Raw genomic sequence first — 24,405 nt, 5'->3', positions numbered from 1 at the left:
ATGGAGTTTTGTTGTGTATATTTTAATTCATTGGTTGGGCGACCTATTTTCAACAAAAATTTTGTAAAAAGTTCTCTTCGACTTCATGAAATCACAAAAACCTTTTTTTTTGCATAATATGTTATTGAGTATTCAGGCTTCGCGACTCAGGCATTGCAGCCTACCTGGTTCTGTTACATTTCCTTACACGCCGGAGCGAGATATGAAACATCAAATTCCTATAGCTCAGTCGATAGAGAGTTGGACCAGGTCGACCTAGGATTGTGAGTTCAAACTTCACCGGTAGCTTGATTTATTCTGATCGCGTTCCGACTTGTCAGGAAATAGCGGCTGATTCAGCTAGGCTGCAATGCTCACGACCCTGGGCAAACCAGGCCCAACGTTCTACCAACTGAGCTACAGGAGCTCAGTGGTTTCGCGAGATATATTGTGGTCACGATGCAATGGTGCGCAAGCGCACAACTTAACAACCTTATGTACGTAGAGGGTTCTCTACCCCTATAATCAGCTCCAAAATGTCAGGAAAAAGTGTCAAATCCAGCTAGGCCGCAATGCCTGGGCTGCAAAGAGCCTAATGATCTCGATACGATAGCTGTGAACGCAAGCAAGGACCTGCGCATTGTGGCGATCCTGCCTATCATGCAATATAATGAAATATTGCTGTGTTGACCAGCATAAGTGGTCGTGTTTGACTTAATTATGCCTGTTCTTTAGTGACTGCGATTTCATGGGAAACGAGAGAAACTATTTCTAGAGTAAGGTCAGGCAAGAAACTAGTTGAAATTCCTGTTGCTGCCAGGCATATTGCAATTTAAAGATGTATTTCAGCACGTATATTTTATGTCAGAAGAGCAGTACATTTTTAAAAAACTAGTTATTCTAAATTCAAAAAACAAGATATTTTTTGTGGCGTAAACATTTAATAGGCGGCGAGATGATGTTGTTATCTTCAAGAATAATAAGATTTATTTTTGTCTATTCCTATTTAAGCTTTCAATCTTTTGTATGGCGAAGTTACTTTTCATGTAATGATAAAATCTTTTCAGAATTAGCGTTTTTAATCTTTGTTTCGTGTTTGTTTTTACAAAAATAATGGTTTTGCAAAACTGAATTGCAAAAACATGTGGTAGGTCTGAATGGAGTTGTGATCAGTATCTGGTCGAAACATGTCACATACCTTGGGAAGGAAATCATTCTCAACACAAAAGTGACTGTCTTATTGTAACTCGCTTACTTTAGTGCCCTCATCGAAGCTGATAGCTGATGAAGGGCAAAATTAAAATTAATCTCCTTTGCACAACGTTTGACCAAAATAACGGTTTGTGAATTGTTTTTAACAAGTCAAGGAACACTTACCATCAAATCTTGTAGGCGTTTTGTGAGTTGTGCATTTGAAGTCAATAATTGATCATTAGAAGGTGCTGCAACAGAAAAAAAGCCAACGGCATCCGATTCAGCTGATGACGATCCTGTGCTTTCTTCCACGTTGAACTATTTTTCAGTAGGTTAAATTTGACAAACGTCTTTCACAAGAATCTTTCTTTATCTTTTCGTTAATTTTGTTATAACACTATCCGTTATATTTAAAAAATTTCTGCGGAGTACATAGGCAGAAAACTGAAGGGGTCTGGCCAATTTATCAGTTTTTCAAACAAACCGAACAGATATTACTCTGTTTTATTGCGTAAGTAAGAAATCCAAGAAATTTTAGTTACATCATTTTTGTCGGTGCATTGGTTAATGGCCAAAAAGCCGTGGTTTAAATACAGCCATGTGGAATTTGCACAGCTTATAGCATGGTTTTACCTACATCAGAACACAAACCTTTTTGCCGATATCATTGAAGTTACTTTTGATTCACATTTATATTATAACAAAAGCTTGCCCGGCTATTATATTAATATACGTAATGACACTATTTACTCTCGCATACAAGTTCTACGGGAAATTAAATTGGGCCTAAATTCACTGTGCTGTCACAATAGCAATGGAGTTTTGTTGTGTATATTTTAAACATAGTGTACGGTACTTACTGATTCCCTGGAATCGTTGTCTGACTCTTCGTTTTTCAGTGGTTGGGCGACCTATTTTCAACAAAAATTTTGTAAAAAGTTCTCTTCGACTTCATGAAATCACAAAAACCAGAGTTTTTGCATAATAGGTTTTTGAGTATTCAGGCTTCGCGACTCAGACATTGCAGCCTAGCTGGATCTGTTACTTTTCCTTACACGCCGGAGCGAGATATGAAACATCAAATTCCTATAGCTCAGTCGATAGAGAGTTGGACCAGGTCGACCTAGGATTGTGAGTTCAAACTTCACCGGTAGCTTGATTTATTCTGATCGCGTTCCGACTTGTCAGGAAATAGCGGTTGATTCAGCTAGGCTGCAATGCTCACGACCCTGGGCAAACCAGGCCCAACGTTCTACCAACTGAGCTACAGGAGCTCAGTGGTTTCGCGGGATATATTGTGGTCACGATGCAATGGTGCGCAAGCGCACAACTTAACAACCTTATGTACGTAGAGGGTTCTCTACCCCTATAATCAGCTCCAAAATGTCAGGAAAAAGTGTCAAATCCAGCTAGGCTGCAATGCCTGGGCTGCAAAGAGCCTAATGATCTCGATACGATAGCTGTGAACGCAAGCAAAGACCTTCGCATTGTGGCGATCCTGCCTATCATGCAATATAATGAAATATTGCTGTGTTGACTATTCCTGTTTGACTTAATTATGCCTGTTCTTTAGTGACTGCGATTTCGTGGGAAACGAGAGAAACTATTTCTAGAGTAAGGTCAGGCAAGAAACTAGTTGAAATTCCTGTTGCTGCCAGGCATATTGCAATTTAAAGATGTATTTCAGCACGTATATTTTATGTCAGAAGAGCAGTACATTTTTAAAAAAACTAGTTATTCTAAGGCTGCAGACAGGGTGTGTACACGCACTGTTTCGACCTGTAATGTCTCATCAGTGCAGCTGTGGAGTGACACTGTGCTAGCTTTCACACTAGCAGGCACACTAGTCTCCACTTTGTGGTACCTTGTGGTATGAGACCTTGCAGGTCGAAACAGTGCGTGCACACACCCTGTCTGCAGCTTTGCAATATTATGGCTTTTTTTGCACATATAGTTATTCTAAATTCGAAAAACAAGATATTTTTTGTGGCGTAAACATTTAATAGGCGGCGAGATGAAGTTGTTATCTTCAAGAATAATAAGATTTATTTTTGTCTATTCCTATTTAAGCTTTCAATCTTTTGTATGGCGAAGTTACTTTTCATGTAATGATAAAATCTTTTCAGAATTGGCGTTTTTAATCTTTGTTTCGTGTTTGTTTTTACAAAAATAATGGTTTTGCAAAACTGAATTGCAAAAACATGTGGCAGGTCTGAATGCAGTTGTGATCAGTATTTGGTCGAAACATGTCACATACCTTGGGAGGGAAATCATTCTTAACACAAAAGTGACTGTCTTATTGTAACTCGCATACTTTAGTGCCCTCACTGAAGCTGATAGTTGATGAAGGGCAAAATTAAAATAAATCCCCTTTGCACAACATTGCTCCCAACATTTGACCAAAATAACGGTTTTTGAATTGTCATGAACAAGTCAGGAAACACTTACCATATCTATTGGTTGCGGTGCAGTTGAAGGTAAAACGGGTAAAACGCCATCTGCATCCGGTTCAACTGGTGACAATCCTGTGTTTTCTTCCATATATTTTTCAGTTTAACTGTTTTTCAGTAGATTAAATGACAAACGTCTTTTACACCTTTCTCTGCGGGGCATAAAGGTAGGAAATACTCTAGGGGTCTGGACAATAATCAGTTTTTCAAACAAACCAAACTGTTACTGCACTCCGTGTACGCGTAAATTCAGTGGTAAGAAAACCAAGTTTTAGTTCTGCAGTTGCACAATTAGCATTATCTTGTGTCTAGGTTGTTATTGATACATCATTGTTCCCAGTGCAGCGGTCACACATGAAAAAGCGGTTCATTTAAATGTACTGGGTTCTTTTTCTGCTAACACTTGCTACACTTCCTAGTTGTCATTTGAATTAGATTTGGAAAATTAACATACGAATGAAAGCAGAAATGAGGCGATAACGTTCTTACACTCGTGTAAAGATAGGATTCTGATCTGAGTACAGCTATTGATCTACTCGGCACGCAATTGACCCGAGAACTGCAGATGTATCAGTAGTTTTCTGACAAGGCCGTAAACTGCATACCACCTCTCTTAGTGTGGAGAAAACAATCTTCGGCGTAAACCAGCACCTTCACGCGCATGCACCAGACTTTGGCTTTCAAGTGTAACATAACATCAATTATCCCACAGCATTGTACAGAACAATTACGTCATCTACAGGATTTTTCAGGCGTAAACACACAACCTTCACCCTGGAATAAAGCGAACGTAACTCATGAATCAGTTTTCCTAATATGTAGCAAGACATGTCACACAATTGTGCATCTATTAGTGGTAATTTTAGAGGTACCGTAGCGCCCAGTTCATACAAAGGCGCTACAAGCTCCGGAAGCACATATAATAAACCATTGTGTAAAGCCATGCTACTATTGTCTTTCATGTAAATTAAGATTTATAAGAAATATGTAATAAGACTGTCTTAAACCAAATCAAAAGTCACCGCGTTATTCCAGGCAAGGGCGGTTAAGTGCATAAAGCAAGATCAAGATTTGTTTCAACAAAACCAAATTACCATTACCGTTTTGCTCAGAATTCATGTTTTGAATTTACTTGCGCCGTTGTAACATAGCAATTCCGACCATTTTCTTCTATTTTAGAATATCTTCCTCACAACAAAATCCTTCAGAAATATGCTATCAGTCTCGGTACTTTATATCTAGGCCCACCTCACCAGGCAGCAACCATGCTGTCGAGGCACCTTACGCATCACTAACAATAGTGCAGGTCTCGTGATCGAGAACTTACGCTCCAATGAGCATCAAACGTTTCGTCCACTGTCAATGTTTTTTAGCGCATACGAGAAATATACGAGTAAGATTTTTATGTTCGGTTATAAAACATTATGCCTAAAGCAAACATTATTACTTTCCTGGGAAAATAGATAAGCATGTTGCTATATCGGTTAGGCAGTGAAGCAGTGGTTCTCAAACATATAGTGTCACGGTATTCTGTTTGCAGTGATAGCCTACAATACCTATATCTTGGTTACGTTTGTTTAACAACACTTGTCGTGAACCTCACTCTATAGAGTTCAATTTTATTCTTACCAGGCGTCAATATTAGTTCATAAGTCGAATTGCATACCACGCATACCACGCCACCTAGTGACTTGATCAAATATGCTGAGGTTTTTGTAGAGGTTGCCTGAATGCGTAAAGGGATGCAACATCGTTTAACTGCCCACTCATTTGCATTTTTGTGTAAGTCCCAACTCTTCTCTGGTAATGGCATCAAATTTAGTTCCTGAAAAAGTGTCGAAGCACCACCCAGGGCTGGGTATACCCCCCTGTTGGTCATAAAATCTTTCAAGGGGCTCAACAAGTCCTTCCTCTGTACAGTTTCATCCAGGAGCAAAATTTTCTTTTTAAACTTTGAAGAATACTAGGTCCCTATGTAAGTCACAAGACCCATCAACGGCCATTGTGAAACTAGCGTAACAGTCGCTAGATGCATTACAGCAGAAGGCCTTGAAAACAGGATTTCGCCAATTTAATACGCATATAGGTCCTTAACTAACACTTTAACAACACCCATCACCAAATGACCAGTTGACTTAAACGGTCAACCTCGCTAAAAATCGCCCTGGCAACAGCACAAGCACCCGTGCCCATTCAACCAGAAATTTGACTTTCATGCATCACTGGTTGCTTTGTTACGTGACGCCATTCCTTATAAAAGAGAAAAAATTTTCAAAAGAAATACTGATATGCGATCTAAAATAATTTCATTTGCCGGATTCCTGCTAAATTTAATGTAATCAAAAGTAACTGCACAACGATAATGCAGAGCCGCACACTTGACACGTCTACCAAAGCTGAACTTGCGCGTCACGTGTTGACAGTACGGGTCCAGTAACTGTGAGGTTGTTTCCTGGTTAGCTGTACGTCATCGGTTCTATTTGTATCACGCATTTTTCTCTGCACTCATGTTTAAAGTTACACTGGGCTTGGTAGTTAACTGTCCTCTCTCTGACAGACCGAAGGCAGAGTTTTTGTTTTAAACCACACAAACGTAAAAGCTACCAACAAAAAGAACATTGGACAACGAGGAAGGAATCAAACCGGATATAAAGCGCCATGTATAGTGATGTATTTGGAAAACTAAATGCAAAGAGTTGCTCCAATCACAGCATATGGAACTTATGAACAACTCGGGCTTTCTTTTTGCATATAATCACCACAGGCGAACTTTCCAACATGAAAAATTTTATTTGGCTAGTACTTGAATGGAAATTAAATCATGTTTATTTTGCGAAAAAAGCAACTACGCAAAGAACAATATATAAGGAAATGAAATGGCATGGGCACCGACAAAACCATTAAGGTTATCGAGTCAGGCGCCCATGTAAAGGTGGTTTCCTCACGGAGAATCACCGTCTGTCGTAGGATCGCAGCCAGTCGCACTGGGAGGTGATGGGTAGCGACAAGCTGCATGTGACGAAAGGTGGCCACCCCAGCCGTGCTGGCCAAAGCAAAACCCATCGAAACGCAAACGCAAACTCGGTTCTCAGAACGTTTCCTTTGATCCACATCGACAGACCTTAACGTCCCGAGGACAGTCCAAACGTGGTGGTTTTGGTTGGAGATGGTCGGGATCGTATGAAGGTTGCGCGTGTTGAATCATCGTAGGTCTTGCTGATGTTCAATTGCACGTTGTGATGTTGGTGTGAAGCGCTCCTAGGTCTGAAACGACACGGATGCTACGGCAGTAAATTGTTCATTTGAGCGTAGAGTGGAGTATAGATAAAAACACAAGAAAACATCATAAAAAAAGGACAGGAAAAACGCAAATATCTTGTCTTCTTCGTATGTAAAGAGTTCAAACCAAATAAAAGTCGGAGTCAACGAATATTTCTTTGAGTCTACAACCCTGCTTTTAGCGAATGTAGTAACCATTGTATGAATGTAGATTGTAGATCTTGCGTCACACCAGTCATGCATTTCTTTGGAGTCATTGGAGCTATTTGCTCGGCGCGCTGTCTTCAAAATTTGTTGTTTACGCATGTTTCGTTTTCATCAGGCGAAGCAAGAAAGTTTTAAGCGGTAAATCCTATACTTTGCTGCATTACAAAAACTTTGCAGATTTAGGAAGAACCGGTTGTATGCGGCCTTGAGGCTGACGGCAGGAGGTGATTCTCAGCGAGGAAAACATCTTTACATGGGCGCCTGACTGGATAACCCTTACGACTTTTTTAGGTTTGACTTTCGATGCATAAATGTGTACCGGATACTTTGCATATATTGTGCTTCCACCATGGGAAATGCCTCATGACCATAGGTGATGTTCTACTCTCTGCGAATCTATTGTCACTAGAGTAATAAGAAGGATGAATGCAAATGGTTTTATTTGTACAGACAATCATAAAATGCAATATGTAATGTTTTGGCATGTGGAACTTGTGGATATGGAAGGTACAAAATTACTGCTTGGCAACTAACAGGAGGTAATATGCAAAATATTTTTTACATTTGCTAGGTTTAAAAAAGAAAACCGTAGATTTTGCAAAAATCATAAAATATATAAATATCGCCAGCAACACAAAAATGACTGAGAAAAAGTCACATTTTATGAATACACAGGAAATAACGTGACAAGATTCAATCATACATAACTAAATGTAGTTTGTATCTTTTTGACATGAAACAAGATTTAATTATGCAGCATAACAAAATCATACCATGGAAGTACAGCACAATGAAAGAATGGGAACATGGAAATGAGACACAAACATTCTAAAAATTTGCTACACTTGTGAAGTATTTAATGGTTCAGTTTCCTGATTTAAACGGAATTTGTGGATTTTCGTTTACAACATGAACCAAATGGTAGGCATTTTTTACATGGATTTCATGGAGTTTTTTGTGTTGTTGCTGGTGTCAATGATTTAGTACCTAAGCGTTTCAATGAGGAAATTGTTTTATCAATCGCATCATCAGTGTTATTTTTGACAAACTTGCTATTCAAAAAGTCACGAATGCCTTTATTTGAAACTTCTATGTAAAATTGAAAGAAACCAATATCATTTTCTTTTGCAGCTAAAATCATATGTTTATGCAGCCTTTGAATTATCCCTAAACCGTTTTCCTCAACACCAGCACTAAGTTTTTTAAAGACCTCCACATTTTTTGTTTCTCCACTGTTTTTACATAACCACAGAAGGAAGTTTCTGTCAGATTTGTTTATTTGAGACAAAAGTTTCATCGTAAAAACATTGAGGATGAAAAATAGAAAGCCCATGAAAATGCTTTGTATAACGGCAATGGCTTGTGCCATTCTGAAAGAACGGTAGATGCATGTATAGGAATCACTGCATGTGAAATCTGGTATTGGTTGGCTAAAAAAAAAATAAAAACAAGATGATCCCACCCAAGGCAATTAGACCCGATAATATATTTCTAAATAAGTACCAGTTTGTTATATATACCTTGCTGTCATTGTGTGGTTTGGAAGCTTTGCTATTTGCATTTTCATTATTATCAGTATTTGCCAGCTGGTCAGCTATTACAATCTGTTGTAGTGCAAGAAGCTGTTTGTAGCCATCTACAATTCGAATGTTGTCTATCAAATTTAAATTGTCATTTAATGGACCAGGTTGCTCACGGTATTCAAAAATCTGATTTAGCTGTTGTTGAGGTGGTAACCCACGAATGGATTCAAGTTGTTTCAAAAAGCTTTCCTTTTTTAAAGAGTCCATAAGTGAAAAAAGTTTGTCTTCGTGCTGTTGGCGTTGTTCATTAAAAAAATTACTCATGATTGGTGGTTGAACATTAAATGCATGGCCAATCTTATCTCCTTCAACATCATCGCGGGTTTTGGTGTAACCCTTGACTTCCTCATATTGCTGCCATCCTGGCAATTGATCAGTAGGATCTGTAATGTATATTAAGTGACGCATTTTTTCCAAACTTCTTAACTCCTCTTGGTTGCGCAACAGACATAACTTTGACACGGCATCAGCTTGAATATCCCTAAGAATATCTTTACTTGTTGTTTGCAGGTCTAAGACTTCTTCTTTTAGTTTTCGTAGATTCTCAATTTGACGAAGTGAAAATAGTTGACATAACACATCACATCTATTTGCAGGCATGTGGGTAAATTCAGTTGACCATTCATCATAAAGTCCACGCAAAATGTCAGAAGAAGCAGAGTCAAGTTTTGAAATATCTCTAATTTTGTGTCCTTGACGTATTTTGGATATTAGAGTTCCCAGCTTTAGGGACATATCCTCTTCCCAAATTTCCAAATGCTCCATTTCGTGTAATGAGGGTTCAGTAAAAAGATTATCAAGGTTGATGATGTCTTTAAGGTAAACACATCTCTCTCTTTTTGTGTATGTCAATGGAAAGGTTACATCTGCCCCACTCTTTGCACTGATATCAAGGAGGGAAAAGGCAGAAAAATCCTGCACAATATTCTTGTGCATATTTTCTATCAAGATTTCCTGTTCAGGTTTCCAAAAACTATTTTGTTCTGGTTGTTTGAACAAAGCTTTCACAATCTTTTGACCCTCTTTTCTTCTTTCCCGCTCAATTTCTGATGTGTCTGACGTATTAGGAGTTGTCACTAGCATGACCAGGTCATCAACTGAATCTCCAAACCCAGACACAATATCAAACAATTTTCTGAATTTGGCGACTTCATTGATTATCACAGGAATGTGCTCCCAAAAATTCATTGCCCCATACAACCAAACCGATATCAACATTGAAATCCACCAGAAGTTAAGCAGAAAAAAATTGCCTTCCTCTTTACATTGTTCATTTACAAACAACATTTTGGCATTTGTAAATGATGGAATATCACTGCTGTTAAGAGGGAGACACCTTAATGGCTCAATGTCAGCTTTGTAGAGCAAAAACAGACTTGATCCAATCATTGCTGCAGTGGTGAAGGTTCGAAGTGTTTCCCACCATGGCTTTATGTTGTGAATTGACAAAAGGTCAAATTTGGAGTAAATTTCCCCTAATGACATTATATTCCTCAAGAACTCTACCTAATATCAACCATGGGTAGCATGTTGTTATTATTTAATTCATTGAATATTATACAACGTTTTTATCACTTGCAAAAATAAGATGCCACACACAGAATTCGTGAACATACAAACACCACCTTTTTCTTTTAATCGTAGTTTACTTCTAACTGCGCCGAAAAACATGTTTTGTAATAAAGCAGTCGCTGCACTAAAGAGGAACCATCTTTGCAAGCAGAACTTCATATTAGCTGAAGCAGTTATGCTGTGCCCGCGTTCAAAGTTTTATTAACTGGCGATTTTTTTTTGTCAACTAACATCCCTCTGGTTACACAATTCTATACAACTTGTGTAAAAATTATCGAAATCCGTTACGAAACTGCAAAGTTATTTACGTTTGAAGTTTTGTCGACTGGAAAATGGTTTTATCGCCCAGCTTCTCTTTGGTGCAATTATCAAACACCATTGCTGTTTCCGTTAATTCGTTTATTTCATTATCTGTCTCAAGAAAAGCTTCCGTGTTTACAAACAAATCAAAGCGCACGTGTGTTCAGTCGACCGTAAAAATTATGTTTATATTTCCCTGTTCCGATTAAATCAAAAGTAAGGCTTGTTTAGTTTGCTGGGTTCCTACTAAATTTAAGGTAATCAAAAGCAAATGCGCAGCGATAATTCAGAGTCGCGCACTTGGCACATCTACCAAAGCTGAACTTGCGCGTCACGTGTTGACAGCACGGGTCCAGTAACTGTGAGGTTGTTTCCTGGTTGGCTGTACGTCATCGGTTCTATTTGTATCACGCATATTTCTCTGCATTCATGTTTGAAGTTACACTGGGCTTGGTAGTTTAACTGGCCTCTCTCTGACAGACCGAAGGCAGAGTTTTTGTTTCATACCACACAAACGTAAAAGCTACCAACAAAAAGAACATTGGAGAACAAGGAAGAAATCAAACCGGATATAAAACGCCATGTAGTGATGTATTTGGAAATATTCATGCAAAGGGTTGCTTCAATCAGAGTATGTGGAACATGTTTCTTATTACATATTATTATCACAGAATTTGGCTATTATTTCAACGCAAAATTTCTTGTCTTGTTCGTATGTACAGTTGCATCATTAAAAGGTGAAAAGTATTTTAAGTTATATAAACACTGGCACAAAAAAATATTCTCTTCTACTTGCTGGTATAATACCGACGGCACAGAATTAAAGAAATTTGTACTTTTTACAAAAGGCAATTTATTACCTCAATGTTTATTTCGGATTCTGTTTTCGAAATAATATTAACATTATACGTATTACAATAATTTCCCATGTAACTCCTCTATTGTTAGGTATGCATTAAACGAAAGCACATGTTATATCCAATGTGACGATGTGGTAGAGTTAAAGTAAACTGCTCTTAAAGTAAATTGTTCCTTGCAGAAGAGTTTACAGAATATCATATTCTTTTTCATATGTTTGTAAATTAAGTTCCTCTTAAAAACCATCCAATAAAATTTTTACAGTATAATGTGGCCTTTCAGGGCTATTATTGAGCCGGTCCGCAACAAAAAACGTGGCCTTTGAGATGGCAGGGATCAAATGTCGTATTGTAGGGAGGGCACGGACCAGTGGTGTTGCTCCAAACTGCCGTTTGATTAAGAGATGTTAAGCTTTTGCAAAGGTTGTTCCCTTTGCCCAACTGCACCCAGTCATCAGTGGCATTACTGTACGAAAACGTTGTATTTTCAGCAGTGTACATAGAAACTAACTAAGTTACACAATAATGTATTACATCACAGCCTGAACAAAGAAAGATTCAGAATAGTTTCGGCTTTGGATGGTTTTTACACAACAATCAGTAAATAGTCGCTTGAACATTTCAAAGAGCTAATTTCATCTCTTGCATAATCCAACAACATAACAACATTATAACGTACCTGATGGGCGCCCAATGGGATCCGTACGTGAATAGCATTATTCTGACTCTGTTGTATTTGGTGCAAATTTGCGTACTCGAGCAGATGTCGCCATTTGGTAAAGTGGTATTGCAGAATTTCCGTGCCGAAGCCCAAGTCAGATTAGCAGAATTCCGGTAGAAATAAAGGAAGTTGTTGCTACCTTGTATTACGTTAAATGTGTTAATTATTCTGAATTATAGGCTACTCTACGTTGGCGAAACAGTTTTTAAGGGATCGTTTGAGATCCAAGCCAAATTCAAACATCAACAAGTTGTTTCATTGTTTATTTCTTCATGCCTATAAACTTGCGTAATCCATAAAGTTATTGCTATAACAACATTGTAAAAGTACAATAATGCACACCTGAAAGGAAAAAAGCCTTCCATGAAACGGTAACAGTTGTGAAATTCCATCCGGTCGCTTGATCAGTTCTTATAAGTTCACCTTCAAACGAGAGAGCCTTGATTTTGTAAACATCCAACTCAAACGTAAGTGATGAACTTGCGACTGGAACTGCCTAAAATTTAAAACCCCTATGTTAATTTCGGCCGGTTGACATTTGTCTCTTAAATCTGTTTTGGATTAATTATGTCTGTTTTTTACCACACTGGGACTTGAACCCACGCTATCTTGCTCACAAATCTTGATTTTCTATCATGCGTGACAAGCTTCTATTAGTTCCATCGTTGCGCCGAAATATGCCAGAGACCTAAATAGCAAAGCCTCAACATTTCCCTACAGTGAGGCAAATGTCCCTTACTTAAAAATCCGAACTCTCAGTTTAGTGCAGAGGTATAAAAAATAACTGCAGTTTAATTTGCATACTGTGTGTTTTATTTTGTAAAGTTTCTAAATTTCCTCGAAAAAAGGATTTGCGTTAGAGTTGACAAAAAAACATAATAAAACGTCGCAATATTGCAAGCGGAAATTAAATCAAAATTCATTTTAATTTCCCAAAATCATGAATTAATACACATAAGTTTTACCTCAACGTGTAGAGGCGGAATGCTGAAACACATTTCGTACACAACTGTTATGTTGAGTTTGGAGGTCGAAGAAAACGTGTCCAGCGTAAAAGCTCCATGGTAAATTCTTGCTGTGAAACATTCAAGATGTTACATCGTGGTCTTACTTTGCAATGTCACCCACAGAGCTATTGGGCCCGATCTGTGACGTATTCCGTAAAAACGAATTTTAATGCAATGCAGTCAGTACAAAAAACGTTCGTGGCCCCCGGAAAACCCCGCTGGGAATTTTATCCTTGAGAAACTCTGGGTTACATAGTAGCCGAATTTGACCAATCACAAAATATGAGCATATTTAGTGCCAAGTTTGCCCACTGTGACTACACTCACTATTAAACAATGACCAAATTCCTATAATGCTCCTCATATTTAGTGCAAACGTTTTTGTAAGTTAAACTACGGTTAAAAATCATGCATTTTTTACCTTTGCTGAAAAGCAAGAAAGAAGAAAGTGACAGCAATAGCATTGGTGCAATATTCTTCATCTTTCTTCTCTCACCTTAGTCACTATCTTTAAAGTTAGTGAAAGCTATTGGAAATATTGGCAACGTTGACAATATCAGCTGAAGTCCCCAAGCTTAAATTTCCTGACATTAGGATTGTTGATGATACAGATCGGTTTTTCAACAAAACGCTACAAATCTGCAACTGTCCACACCCTTGTCCATTTTTATCACTTCTTTACAATTCGGCAAACTGGGCAAACTCCATTCCGCAAACAAAGCATGTGTCTCATGGCCAACCAAAATCCACGCCACCTTCACAGCTTTATGAGGTAAATGTTTTTTAGTGTTTTTACCCTTATTCTTGGTGGCCGCACTACTTGTGTATTTCTATGCCGCGTGTCACAATTTGCTTTAGACAGCAGGGCCTCAATCTAACACTGGGTTATATTCACTGCAACCGCGTCACATGTATAAATTCCTAATGAAATACATCATCCGCAGCCATCAACTATGCACTTAATTATTGGGACGTGGTCTATTTGAAGAAAGTTATGAAATAAGTAGCCTACTTTTCGTTATTATTCATTCTTCTAAGCTGTCAATTGTCACCATAACATATTCCCTGTTGATTGATCGTCGCTTAACACAATATAGTATATAATGCCTACAGATGGTTATGAAACAAACGTGGAAGTTGTTGTTGTGGATTTCCGTCATGTCACTTATAACAATCAACCTTCATCCTCTACCAACTGAAGTTTAGACGTTTTATGTTTTTGTTGACGTTTTACGTCACTAAATTTACCGATGTTTTTACAAGGTGAGTCCACATTTCTGTTCATTCTTATTAACGACATGTTTTAAATGTTTTAAAAAGTTTATTGGCAACAATTGAAAAAAAACGACTTGCTGACTGAAAAGGCAGTCGGTGATTAAATATGAGGGTGCAAGAAAGCAAATTACAAGGCAATGCACTGCAGGTTGCGCTAACGCCAGGGTCCCAATAATTGTTAACCGGAAGGCTATGGTGCTGTGCCGGCCTAACTCCGTAGACAAATCGTACCATTGTCATCTCTTGAGTATTAATGTACTTACATTCACAAATCGGTACGATTGTCAGAACTTGGAAAATACCAGAGAATTGTGGCATCTTAAATATAGATTCGTTATTGACAACCAAAATGGATCGTTGTGTGTAGCATAGCTCATTTAAATGAAACGGAACGTATTCAGTAGAATAGAACAGAATTTACTTTTTTCACCTGGATATTTATAGTCAGGCTTTTAACGGGGCAAATCCGGACACAATGGATTAAGCACATTAAAAGATATACATACATACGTTTGTTTTTTATTTTGAGCATTTGAAACACAATTTGATACAAGCGAGCATACACAAGCATAAATTACAGCAACATCTTTTTATTTTAAAACAAAGATGCAATACGTTTCTAAACACCCTCTGACAGCAACGTTTGGTCAGCTTCAGACGTGTTGTTATAATGGTAGGCCACTGCTGCTGCATATCACAAGCCTAACAAAGCGAAAGACAGAAAGCAAATGACACAGCCAGCGGAGCGTGTGAACAGCATTCAAAAACACTAAGGTGCAGCTAGCCTTAACAAAACACAATTAACCACACGAAAACATATACATACATACGTTTGTAAGAAGAACAACACACAATAATGCACACAAGAAGATACAAGCTTGCAGTTTTTTGCAGAAACTATAACAGTTCTTCATAATTTTCTGGGGAATTTATGTTACTCATAATTGTCATGGGATTTAAGCAAAAGCAGAAAAAACAAAGAAATGTGTTCCTTTTTTTAGGTTTTTGTGAGGGCTGGGTTTTTAGGAGCTCCAATACAGATATTGTTTTAGCAGCTGCAATATTGGTATTAAATCGAACAAAATCACTGCATAAAAATTCATCAATGTTTTTGCTTGTGATATCCATGTAGAATTCGAAAAAATGTATGTCGTTAGCATGTGTCGCTGTAACCATATTTTTAAGCAACCCGTCAACTATCACATGGACATTTTCTTCAATGCCAGATTGAATTTGTTTGAAAACTTTTACATTTTTCTTTTCTCCGCTGCTTTCACAAAGCCAGAGAAGAAACCTGGTGTCCGACATGTTTTTTTGAAACAAGAGTTCTATCAAAGATAGTAAACAGGCTGATGCTTGAAATGCCATTAGAATTTCTTGTATAATGACAAACACCCATAACGTTGTGAAAGAATGGTAGATGCAATTGTAGGAATGAAGCATCCCAATACGGTTTGATATGTAACATTCAAAATCTTCCTTCTTTACATGGGCGCCTGACTGGATAACCCTTACGACTTTTTTAGGTTTGACTTTCGATGCATAAATGTGTACCGGATACTTCGCATATATTGTGCTTCCACCATGGGAAATGCCTCATGACCATGGCTGATGTTCTACTCTCTGCGAATCTATTGTCACTAGAGGAATAAAAACAATGAATACAATATGCAAATGGTTTTATTTGTACAGACAATCATAAAATGCAATATGTAATGTGTTGGCATGTGGAACTTACAAAGTTACTGCTTGGCAAATAACACGAGGTAATATGCAAAATATTTTTTACATTTGCCAGGTTTGAAAAAGAAAACCGTAGATTTTGCAAAAATCATAAAATATTTAAAAATAGCCAGCAACACAAAAATGATTGAGAAAAAGTCACATTTTATGAATACACAGGAAATAATGTGACAAGATTCATACATAAATAAATGTGGTTTGTCTCTTTTTCACATTTAATTTTGCAGCATAACAAAATCATACTATCGAAGTACAGTACAATGAAAGAATGGGAATATGGAAATGAGACACACAAACATTCTAAAAATTTGCTACACTTGTGAAGTATTAAATGGTTCGATTTCCTGATCGTTTACACCATCAATTGATTGGGTGTCCTGATTTGAACGATTGGAATTCGTGGATTTTCGATTACAACACGAACCAAATGGTAGACATTTTTTACATGGATTTTGTGGAATTTTTTGTGTTGTTGCTGGTGTTAGTGATTTAGTACCTAAGCGTTGCAATGAGGAAATTGTTTTATCAATCGCATCATCAGTGTTATTTTTGACAAACTTGCTATTCAAAAAGTCACGAATGCCTTTATTTGAAACTTCTATGTAAAATTGAAAGAAACCAATATCATTTTCTCTTGCAGCTAAAATCATATGTTTATGCAGCCTTTGAATTATCCCTAAACCGTTTTCCTCAACACCAGCAGTAAGTTTTTTGAAGACTTCTACATTTTTTGTTTCTCCACTGTTTTTACATAACCACAGAAGGAAGTTTCTGTCAGATTTGTTTTTTTGACACAAAACTTTCATCGTAAAAACATTGAGGATGAAAAGTAGAAAGCCCATAAAAATGCTTTGTATTATAGCAATGGCTTGTGCCATTCTGAAAGAACGGTAGATGCATGTGTAGGAATCACTGCATGTGAAATCTGATATTGGTTGGCTAAAAAAAAATAAAAACAAAATGATCCCACCCAAGGCAATTAGACCCGATAATGTATTTCTAAATAAGTACCAGTTTGTTATATATACCTTTCTGTCATTGTGTGGTTTATAAGCTTCGCTATTTGCATTTTCATTATTAACAGTATTTGCCAGCTGGTCAGCTATTACAATCTGTAGTAGTGCAAGAAGTTGTTTGTATCCATCCACAATTCGAATGTTGTCTATCAAATTTAAATTGTCATTTGATGGACCAGGTTGCTCACTGTGTTCAAAAAGCTGATATAACTGTTCTTGAGGTGGCAACTCACGAATGGATTCAAGTTGTTTCAAAAGGCTTTCCTTTTTCAAAGAGTCCATAAGTAAATAAAGTTTGTCTTCGTGCTGTTGGCGATGTTTATTAAAAAAATCACTCATGATTGGTGGTTGAACATTAAATGCACGGCCAATCTTATCTCCTTCAACATCATCGCGGGTTTTGGTGTAACCCTTGACTTCCTCATATTGCTGCCATCCTGGCAATTGATCAGTAGGATCTGTAATGTATATTAAGTGACGCATTTTTTCCAAACTTGTCAACTCCTCTTGGTTGCGCAACAGACATAACTTTGACACGGCATCAGCTTGAATATCCCTAAGAATATCTTTACTTGTTGTTTGCAGGTCTAAGACTTCTTCTTTTAGTTTTCGTAGATTCTCAATTTGACGAAGTGAAAATAGTTGACATAACACATCACATCTATTTGCAGGCATGTGGGTAAATTCAGTTGACCATTCATCATAAAGTCCACGCAAAATGTCAGAAGAAGCGGAGTCAAGTTTTGAAATATCTCTAATTTTGTGTCCTTGACGTATTTTGGATATTAGAGTTCCCAGCTTTAGGGACATATCCTCTTCCCAAATTTCCAAATGCTCCATTTCGTGTAATGAGGGTTCAGTAAAAAGATTATCAAGGTTGATGATGTCTTTAAGGTAAACACATCTCTCTCTTTTTGTGTATGTCAATGGAAAGGTTACATCTGCCCCACTCTTTGCACTGATATCAAGGAGGGAAAAGGCAGAAAAATCCTGCACAATATTCTTGTGCATATTTTCTATCAAGATTTCCTGTTCAGGTTTCCAAAAACTATTTTGTTCTGGTTGTTTGAACAAAGCTTTCACAATCTTTTGACCCTCTTTTCTTCTTTCCCGCTCAATTTCTGATGTGTCTGACGTATTAGGAGTTGTCACTAGCATGACCAGGTCATCAACTGAATCTCCAAACCCAGACACAATATCAAACAATTTTCTGAATTTGGCGACTTCATTGATTATCACAGGAATGTGCTCCCAAAAATTCATTGCCCCATACAACCAAACCGATATCAACATTGAAATCCACCAGAAGTTAAGCAGAAAAAAATTGCCTTCCTCTTTACATTGTTCATTTACAAACAACATTTTGGCATTTGTAAATGATGGAATATCACTGCTGTTAAGAGGGAGACACCTTAATGGCTCAATGTCAGCTTTGTAGAGCAAAAACAGACTTGATCCAATCATTGCTGCAGTGGTGAAGGTTCGAAGTGTTTCCCACCATGGCTTTATGTTGTGAATTGACAAAAGGTCAAATTTGGAGTAAATTTCCCCTAATGACATTATATTCCTCAAGAACTCTACCTAATATCAACCATGGGTAGCATGTTGTTATTATTTAATTCATTGAATATTATACAACGTTTTTATCACTTGCAAAAATAAGATGCCACACACAGAATTCGTGAACATACAAACACCACCTTTTTCTTTTAATCGTAGTTTACTTCTAACTGCGCCGAAAAACATGTTTTGTAATAAAGCAGTCGCTGCACTAAAGAGGAACCATCTTTGCAAGCAGAACTTCATATTAGCTGAAGCAGTTATGCTGTGCCCGCGTTCAAAGTTTTATTAACTGGCGATTTTTTTTTGTCAACTAACATCCCTCTGGTTACACAATTCTATACAACTTGTGTAAAAATTATCGAAATCCGTTACGAAACTGCAAAGTTATTTACGTTTGAAGTTTTGTCGACTGGAAAATGGTTTTATCGCCCAGCTTCTCTTTGGTGCAATTATCAAACACCATTGCTGTTTCCGTTAATTCGTTTATTTCATTATCTGTCTCAAGAAAAGCTTCCGTGTTTACAAACAAATCAAAGCGCACGTGTGTTCAGTCGACCGTAAAAATTATGTTTATATTTCCCTGTTCCGATTAAATCAAAAGTAAGGCTTGTTTAGTTTGCTGGGTTCCTACTAAATTTAAGGTAATCAAAAGCAAATGCGCAGCGATAATTCAGAGTCGCGCACTTGGCACATCTACCAAAGCTGAACTTGCGCGTCACGTGTTGACAGCACGGGTCCAGTAACTGTGAGGTTGTTTCCTGGTTGGCTGTACGTCATCGGTTCTATTTGTATCACGCATATTTCTCTGCATTCATGTTTGAAGTTACACTGGGCTTGGTAGTTTAACTGGCCTCTCTCTGACAGACCGAAGGCAGAGTTTTTGTTTCATACCACACAAACGTAAAAGCTACCAACAAAAAGAACATTGGAGAACAAGGAAGAAATCAAACCGGATATAAAACGCCATGTAGTGATGTATTTGGAAATATTCATGCAAAGGGTTGCTTCAATCAGAGTATGTGGAACATGTTTCTTATTACATATTATTATCACAGAATTTGGCTATTATTTCAACGCAAAATTTCTTGTCTTGTTCGTATGTACAGTTGCATCATTAAAAGGTGAAAAGTATTTTAAGTTATATAAACACTGGCACAAAAAAATATTCTCTTCTACTTGCTGGTATAATACCGACGGCACAGAATTAAAGAAATTTGTACTTTTTACAAAAGGCAATTTATTACCTCAATGTTTATTTCGGATTCTGTTTTCGAAATAATATTAACATTATACGTATTACAATAATTTCCCATGTAACTCCTCTATTGTTAGGTATGCATTAAACGAAAGCACATGTTATATCCAATGTGACGATGTGGTAGAGTTAAAGTAAACTGCTCTTAAAGTAAATTGTTCCTTGCAGAAGAGTTTACAGAATATCATATTCTTTTTCATATGTTTGTAAATTAAGTTCCTCTTAAAAACCATCCAATAAAATTTTTACAGTATAATGTGGCCTTTCAGGGCTATTATTGAGCCGGTCCGCAACAAAAAACGTGGCCTTTGAGATGGCAGGGATCAAATGTCGTATTGTAGGGAGGGCACGGACCAGTGGTGTTGCTCCAAACTGCCGTTTGATTAAGAGATGTTAAGCTTTTGCAAAGGTTGTTCCCTTTGCCCAACTGCACCCAGTCATCAGTGGCATTACTGTACGAAAACGTTGTATTTTCAGCAGTGTACATAGAAACTAACTAAGTTACACAATAATGTATTACATCACAGCCTGAACAAAGAAAGATTCAGAATAGTTTCGGCTTTGGATGGTTTTTACACAACAATCAGTAAATAGTCGCTTGAACATTTCAAAGAGCTAATTTCATCTCTTGCATAATCCAACAACATAACAACATTATAACGTACCTGATGGGCGCCCAATGGGATCCGTACGTGAATAGCATTATTCTGACTCTGTTGTATTTGGTGCAAATTTGCGTACTCGAGCAGATGTCGCCATTTGGTAAAGTGGTATTGCAGAATTTCCGTGCCGAAGCCCAAGTCAGATTAGCAGAATTCCGGTAGAAATAAAGGAAGTTGTTGCTACCTTGTATTACGTTAAATGTGTTAATTATTCTGAATTATAGGCTACTCTACGTTGGCGAAACAGTTTTTAAGGGATCGTTTGAGATCCAAGCCAAATTCAAACATCAACAAGTTGTTTCATTGTTTATTTCTTCATGCCTATAAACTTGCGTAATCCATAAAGTTATTGCTATAACAACATTGTAAAAGTACAATAATGCACACCTGAAAGGAAAAAAGCCTTCCATGAAACGGTAACAGTTGTGAAATTCCATCCGGTCGCTTGATCAGTTCTTATAAGTTCACCTTCAAACGAGAGAGCCTTGATTTTGTAAACATCCAACTCAAACGTAAGTGATGAACTTGCGACTGGAACTGCCTAAAATTTAAAACCCCTATGTTAATTTCGGCCGGTTGACATTTGTCTCTTAAATCTGTTTTGGATTAATTATGTCTGTTTTTTACCACACTGGGACTTGAACCCACGCTATCTTGCTCACAAATCTTGATTTTCTATCATGCGTGACAAGCTTCTATTAGTTCCATCGTTGCGCCGAAATATGCCAGAGACCTAAATAGCAAAGCCTCAACATTTCCCTACAGTGAGGCAAATGTCCCTTACTTAAAAATCCGAACTCTCAGTTTAGTGCAGAGGTATAAAAAATAACTGCAGTTTAATTTGCATACTGTGTGTTTTATTTTGTAAAGTTTCTAAATTTCCTCGAAAAAAGGATTTGCGTTAGAGTTGACAAAAAAACATAATAAAACGTCGCAATATTGCAAGCGGAAATTAAATCAAAATTCATTTTAATTTCCCAAAATCATGAATTAATACACATAAGTTTTACCTCAACGTGTAGAGGCGGAATGCTGAAACACATTTCGTACACAACTGTTATGTTGAGTTTGGAGGTCGAAGAAAACGTGTCCAGCGTAAAAGCTCCATGGTAAATTCTTGCTGTGAAACATTCAAGATGTTACATCGTGGTCTTACTTTGCAATGTCACCCACAGAGCTATTGGGCCCGATCTGTGACGTATTCCGTAAAAACGAATTTTAATGCAATGCAGTCAGTACAAAAAACGTTCGTGGCCCCCGGAAAACCCCGCTGGGAATTTTATCCTTGAGAAACTCTGGGTTACATAGTAGCCGAATTTGACCAATCACAAAATATGAGCATATTTAGTGCCAAGTTTGCCCACTGTGACTACACTCACTATTAAACAATGACCAAATTCCTATAATGCTCCTCATATTTAGTGCAAACGTTTTTGTAAGTTAAACTACGGTTAAAAATCATGCATTTTTTACCTTTGCTGAAAAGCAAGAAAGAAGAAAGTGACAGCAATAGCATTGGTGCAATATTCTTCATCTTTCTTCTCTCACCTTAGTCACTATCTTTAAAGTTAGTGAAAGCTATTGGAAATATTGGCAACGTTGACAATATCAGCTGAAGTCCCCAAGCTTAAATTTCCTGACATTAGGATTGTTGATGATACAGATCGGTTTTTCAACAAAACGCTACAAATCTGCAACTGTCCACACCCTTGTCCATTTTTATCACTTCTTTACAATTCGGCAAACTGGGCAAACTCCATTCCGCAAACAAAGCATGTGTCTCATGGCCAACCAAAATCCACGCCACCTTCACAGCTTTATGAGGTAAATGTTTTTTAGTGTTTTTACCCTTATTCTTGGTGGCCGCACTACTTGTGTATTTCTATGCCGCGTGTCACAATTTGCTTTAGACAGCAGGGCCTCAATCTAACACTGGGTTATATTCACTGCAACCGCGTCACATGTATAGGACCTATATGGGTATTAGATAGGAGAAATCCTGTGTTCAAGGCCCTCGGCTGTAATGCATCTAGCGACTGTTCCGCTTGTTTCCCAATGACCGTTGATGGGTCTTGTGACTTACATAGGGACCTGGAATTCTACAAAGTTGAAAAAAAAAAAATTGCTCCTGGATGAGACTGTACAGAGCAAGGACTTTTTGGGCCTCCTGGAAGATCATATGACCAACAGGGGGGTATACCCAGCCCTTGGGGGAGAGCATTGACACTTTTTCAACAACTAAATTTGATGCCATCGCATAGAGAAGAGTTGGAACTTACAAAAAAATGCAAATGAGTGGGTAGTTGAACGATTCATTTTTCTGCAAAATCCAGTTCCATTTTTGGTTGCTCTTTTAACCAAAATATTGAGTAACCAGGGGGGCAAATGGCCCTAGGGGGGTGGCTAAACCATTTTTTCGGAGACTAATTTTGATCAAAATTTGTAGATATGAAATGGATCTTTCATAAAATCACAAATGATTGGACACTTAAACGATTCATTTTGCCACAAACACAGCCTGATTTTTTTGCTCCATTTTCAACATAAATTTCAGCAGCACCCACCAGCAAGTTACTACCTAATTGGAATAGCTCAAAACCACACTAAAACTGCCCCAAACACCTTAAAATTCGCCATGACAACAGCACGCACATGTGCGCTCATTCAACCGTAAATTTAACTTAATTGCGTCACTGCTTTGCTTGGTGATGCATGACTTTGCATTGTGACACAGGTCTACACGGTGGGCATTTCCCAGCACCAAAACTAATTTTCATAGAAATACCAATATGCGTCCTTCAATAGAAGGTCAATGGACCAGATACCCAATTGGCCTAAGCCGCAAAGTATATGGGACATTCACCTATCACAATGTGAAGTTTCACACCTGGTTGATCATCGATCCCAGAGTTATGGCTGTTTTTGCCAACACCCCCTAAACAACAGAAAATGGCCTTATCAGCAGGGCTACAAGCAGTACAGCTAATAGGCAGAAAATGATGCCACCGACCTTAAGCGGTTCACATAAATTACACCGAAACATCATGCACCAGTCATGGCAACACCCATTTGTATGCACACATGCTCAATGACACAACAAAAGTTTCAATTAATCAATATTCGAGGCTAATTAGTCACATGCATAATGGTAAGAAATCATGGCTATCTCCAAAGCATGAAAATGACATGAAAAAAGTGCTGTTAAGTGGCCCACAAGACCTTGCAAAGTGTTTTGTATTGAAATTTAATGGCCCAAACACAAATAGGAACTACTGTACATGTCAACAAGTGCAGTACATACAGGAAATACATTGTTGGTTGCGGCAGTTTCAGCAGTGGGTTTATTGGAATCCTTTCGTCTGAAGTATCACCCACCGGCATTGGACCACTTCTTTCTGTGGCAATAAATACAGTACTTAGGCCACAAAATAATTATATTTCATGTATTATGACTAAACAAGATGAAAAAGCCTTTAATTCAAGATTTTGCAAAATAGGTCAACAAAAGAATGGATGCTGTGAAAGACAGCACATGCAACAAATGCCATGACGAATGAACAATACATTGCAAAAACTATGTGTTATAAATGACTCAAAATGTGTTGCGGAATGACAATAGAGGAAATGCATGCATTTTAAGCTATATTTCAAGTTGTTTGAAAGCTGAAAGTCAAGCAACAGACCCCATACTTTATGTACATTAGGGCATTGAAAAAATTCATTTTTGTCACTAGGTGGCGAC

General features: G+C 37.7%; 3 protein-coding genes across 4 annotated transcripts in view; all 3 read right to left on the bottom strand.

Annotated features, from left to right (window-relative positions):
- LOC145913897 (serine/threonine-protein kinase/endoribonuclease IRE1-like) overlaps positions 1-24,405 on the bottom strand; it is a 95,135-nt gene that overhangs the window by 4,639 nt on the left and 66,091 nt on the right. The window contains exons 1-3 of one of the 2 annotated variants that reach the window (XM_083001666.1): positions 3,622-3,768; positions 2,034-2,084; positions 1,357-1,491 (exon numbers count right to left, since the gene is read on the bottom strand). In XM_083001666.1, coding sequence (XP_082857792.1) covers positions 1,357-1,491; positions 2,034-2,084; positions 3,622-3,714 — 279 coding nt within the window. In that variant the 5' untranslated portion in view covers positions 3,715-3,768. Of the gene's footprint in view, positions 1-1,356; positions 1,492-2,033; positions 2,085-3,621; positions 3,769-24,405 lie in introns of those variants that run through there. The other variant, XM_083001665.1, reaches the window with a different exon arrangement.
- On the bottom strand, positions 10,594-13,707 carry LOC145913921 (uncharacterized). Its single transcript, XM_083001690.1, has 5 exons — positions 13,571-13,707; positions 13,108-13,217; positions 12,485-12,638; positions 12,101-12,281; positions 10,594-11,887 (listed from the first exon to the last, which is right to left on the bottom strand). Exons 1-5 carry the CDS (start codon positions 13,629-13,631, stop codon positions 11,710-11,712), a joined length of 684 nt encoding a protein of 227 aa, XP_082857816.1. The 5' UTR covers positions 13,632-13,707; the 3' UTR covers positions 10,594-11,709.
- Positions 19,110-22,273, bottom strand: LOC145913309 (uncharacterized). The gene is made up of 5 exons (XM_083000923.1): positions 22,137-22,273; positions 21,674-21,783; positions 21,051-21,204; positions 20,667-20,847; positions 19,110-20,453 (listed from the first exon to the last, which is right to left on the bottom strand). Exons 1-5 carry the CDS (start codon positions 22,195-22,197, stop codon positions 20,276-20,278), a joined length of 684 nt encoding a protein of 227 aa, XP_082857049.1. The 5' UTR covers positions 22,198-22,273; the 3' UTR covers positions 19,110-20,275.

The sequence above is a fragment of the Ascidia mentula genome, chromosome 9 (genome assembly GCF_947561715.1).
Source record: "Ascidia mentula chromosome 9, kaAscMent1.1, whole genome shotgun sequence".
In the NCBI taxonomy this organism is placed as follows: Eukaryota; Metazoa; Chordata; class Ascidiacea; order Phlebobranchia; family Ascidiidae; genus Ascidia; species Ascidia mentula.
Note: the sequence above shows the minus strand (reverse complement) of the source record. Positions and strands in the feature narration are given on the sequence as shown.

Coding starts and splice junctions, on each gene's coding strand:
- LOC145913309 (XM_083000923.1), bottom strand. CDS start 22,197: ATGAAGAATATTGCACCAATGCTATTGCTGTCACTTTCTTCTTTCTTG. Junction 21,205..21,673: donor TTCCGCCTCTACACGTTGAG/GTAAAACTTATG, acceptor TTTAAATTTTAG/GCAGTTCCAGTCGCAAGTTC. Junction 20,454..20,666: donor TCCCATTGGGCGCCCATCAG/GTACGTTATAAT, acceptor GTTTTCGTACAG/TAATGCCACTGATGACTGGG.
- LOC145913921 (XM_083001690.1), bottom strand. CDS start 13,631: ATGAAGAATATTGCACCAATGCTATTGCTGTCACTTTCTTCTTTCTTG. Junction 12,282..12,484: donor GAAGGCTTTTTTCCTTTCAG/GTGTGCATTATT, acceptor ACGTAATACAAG/GTAGCAACAACTTCCTTTAT. Junction 11,888..12,100: donor TCCCATTGGGCGCCCATCAG/GTACGTTATAAT, acceptor GTTTTCGTACAG/TAATGCCACTGATGACTGGG.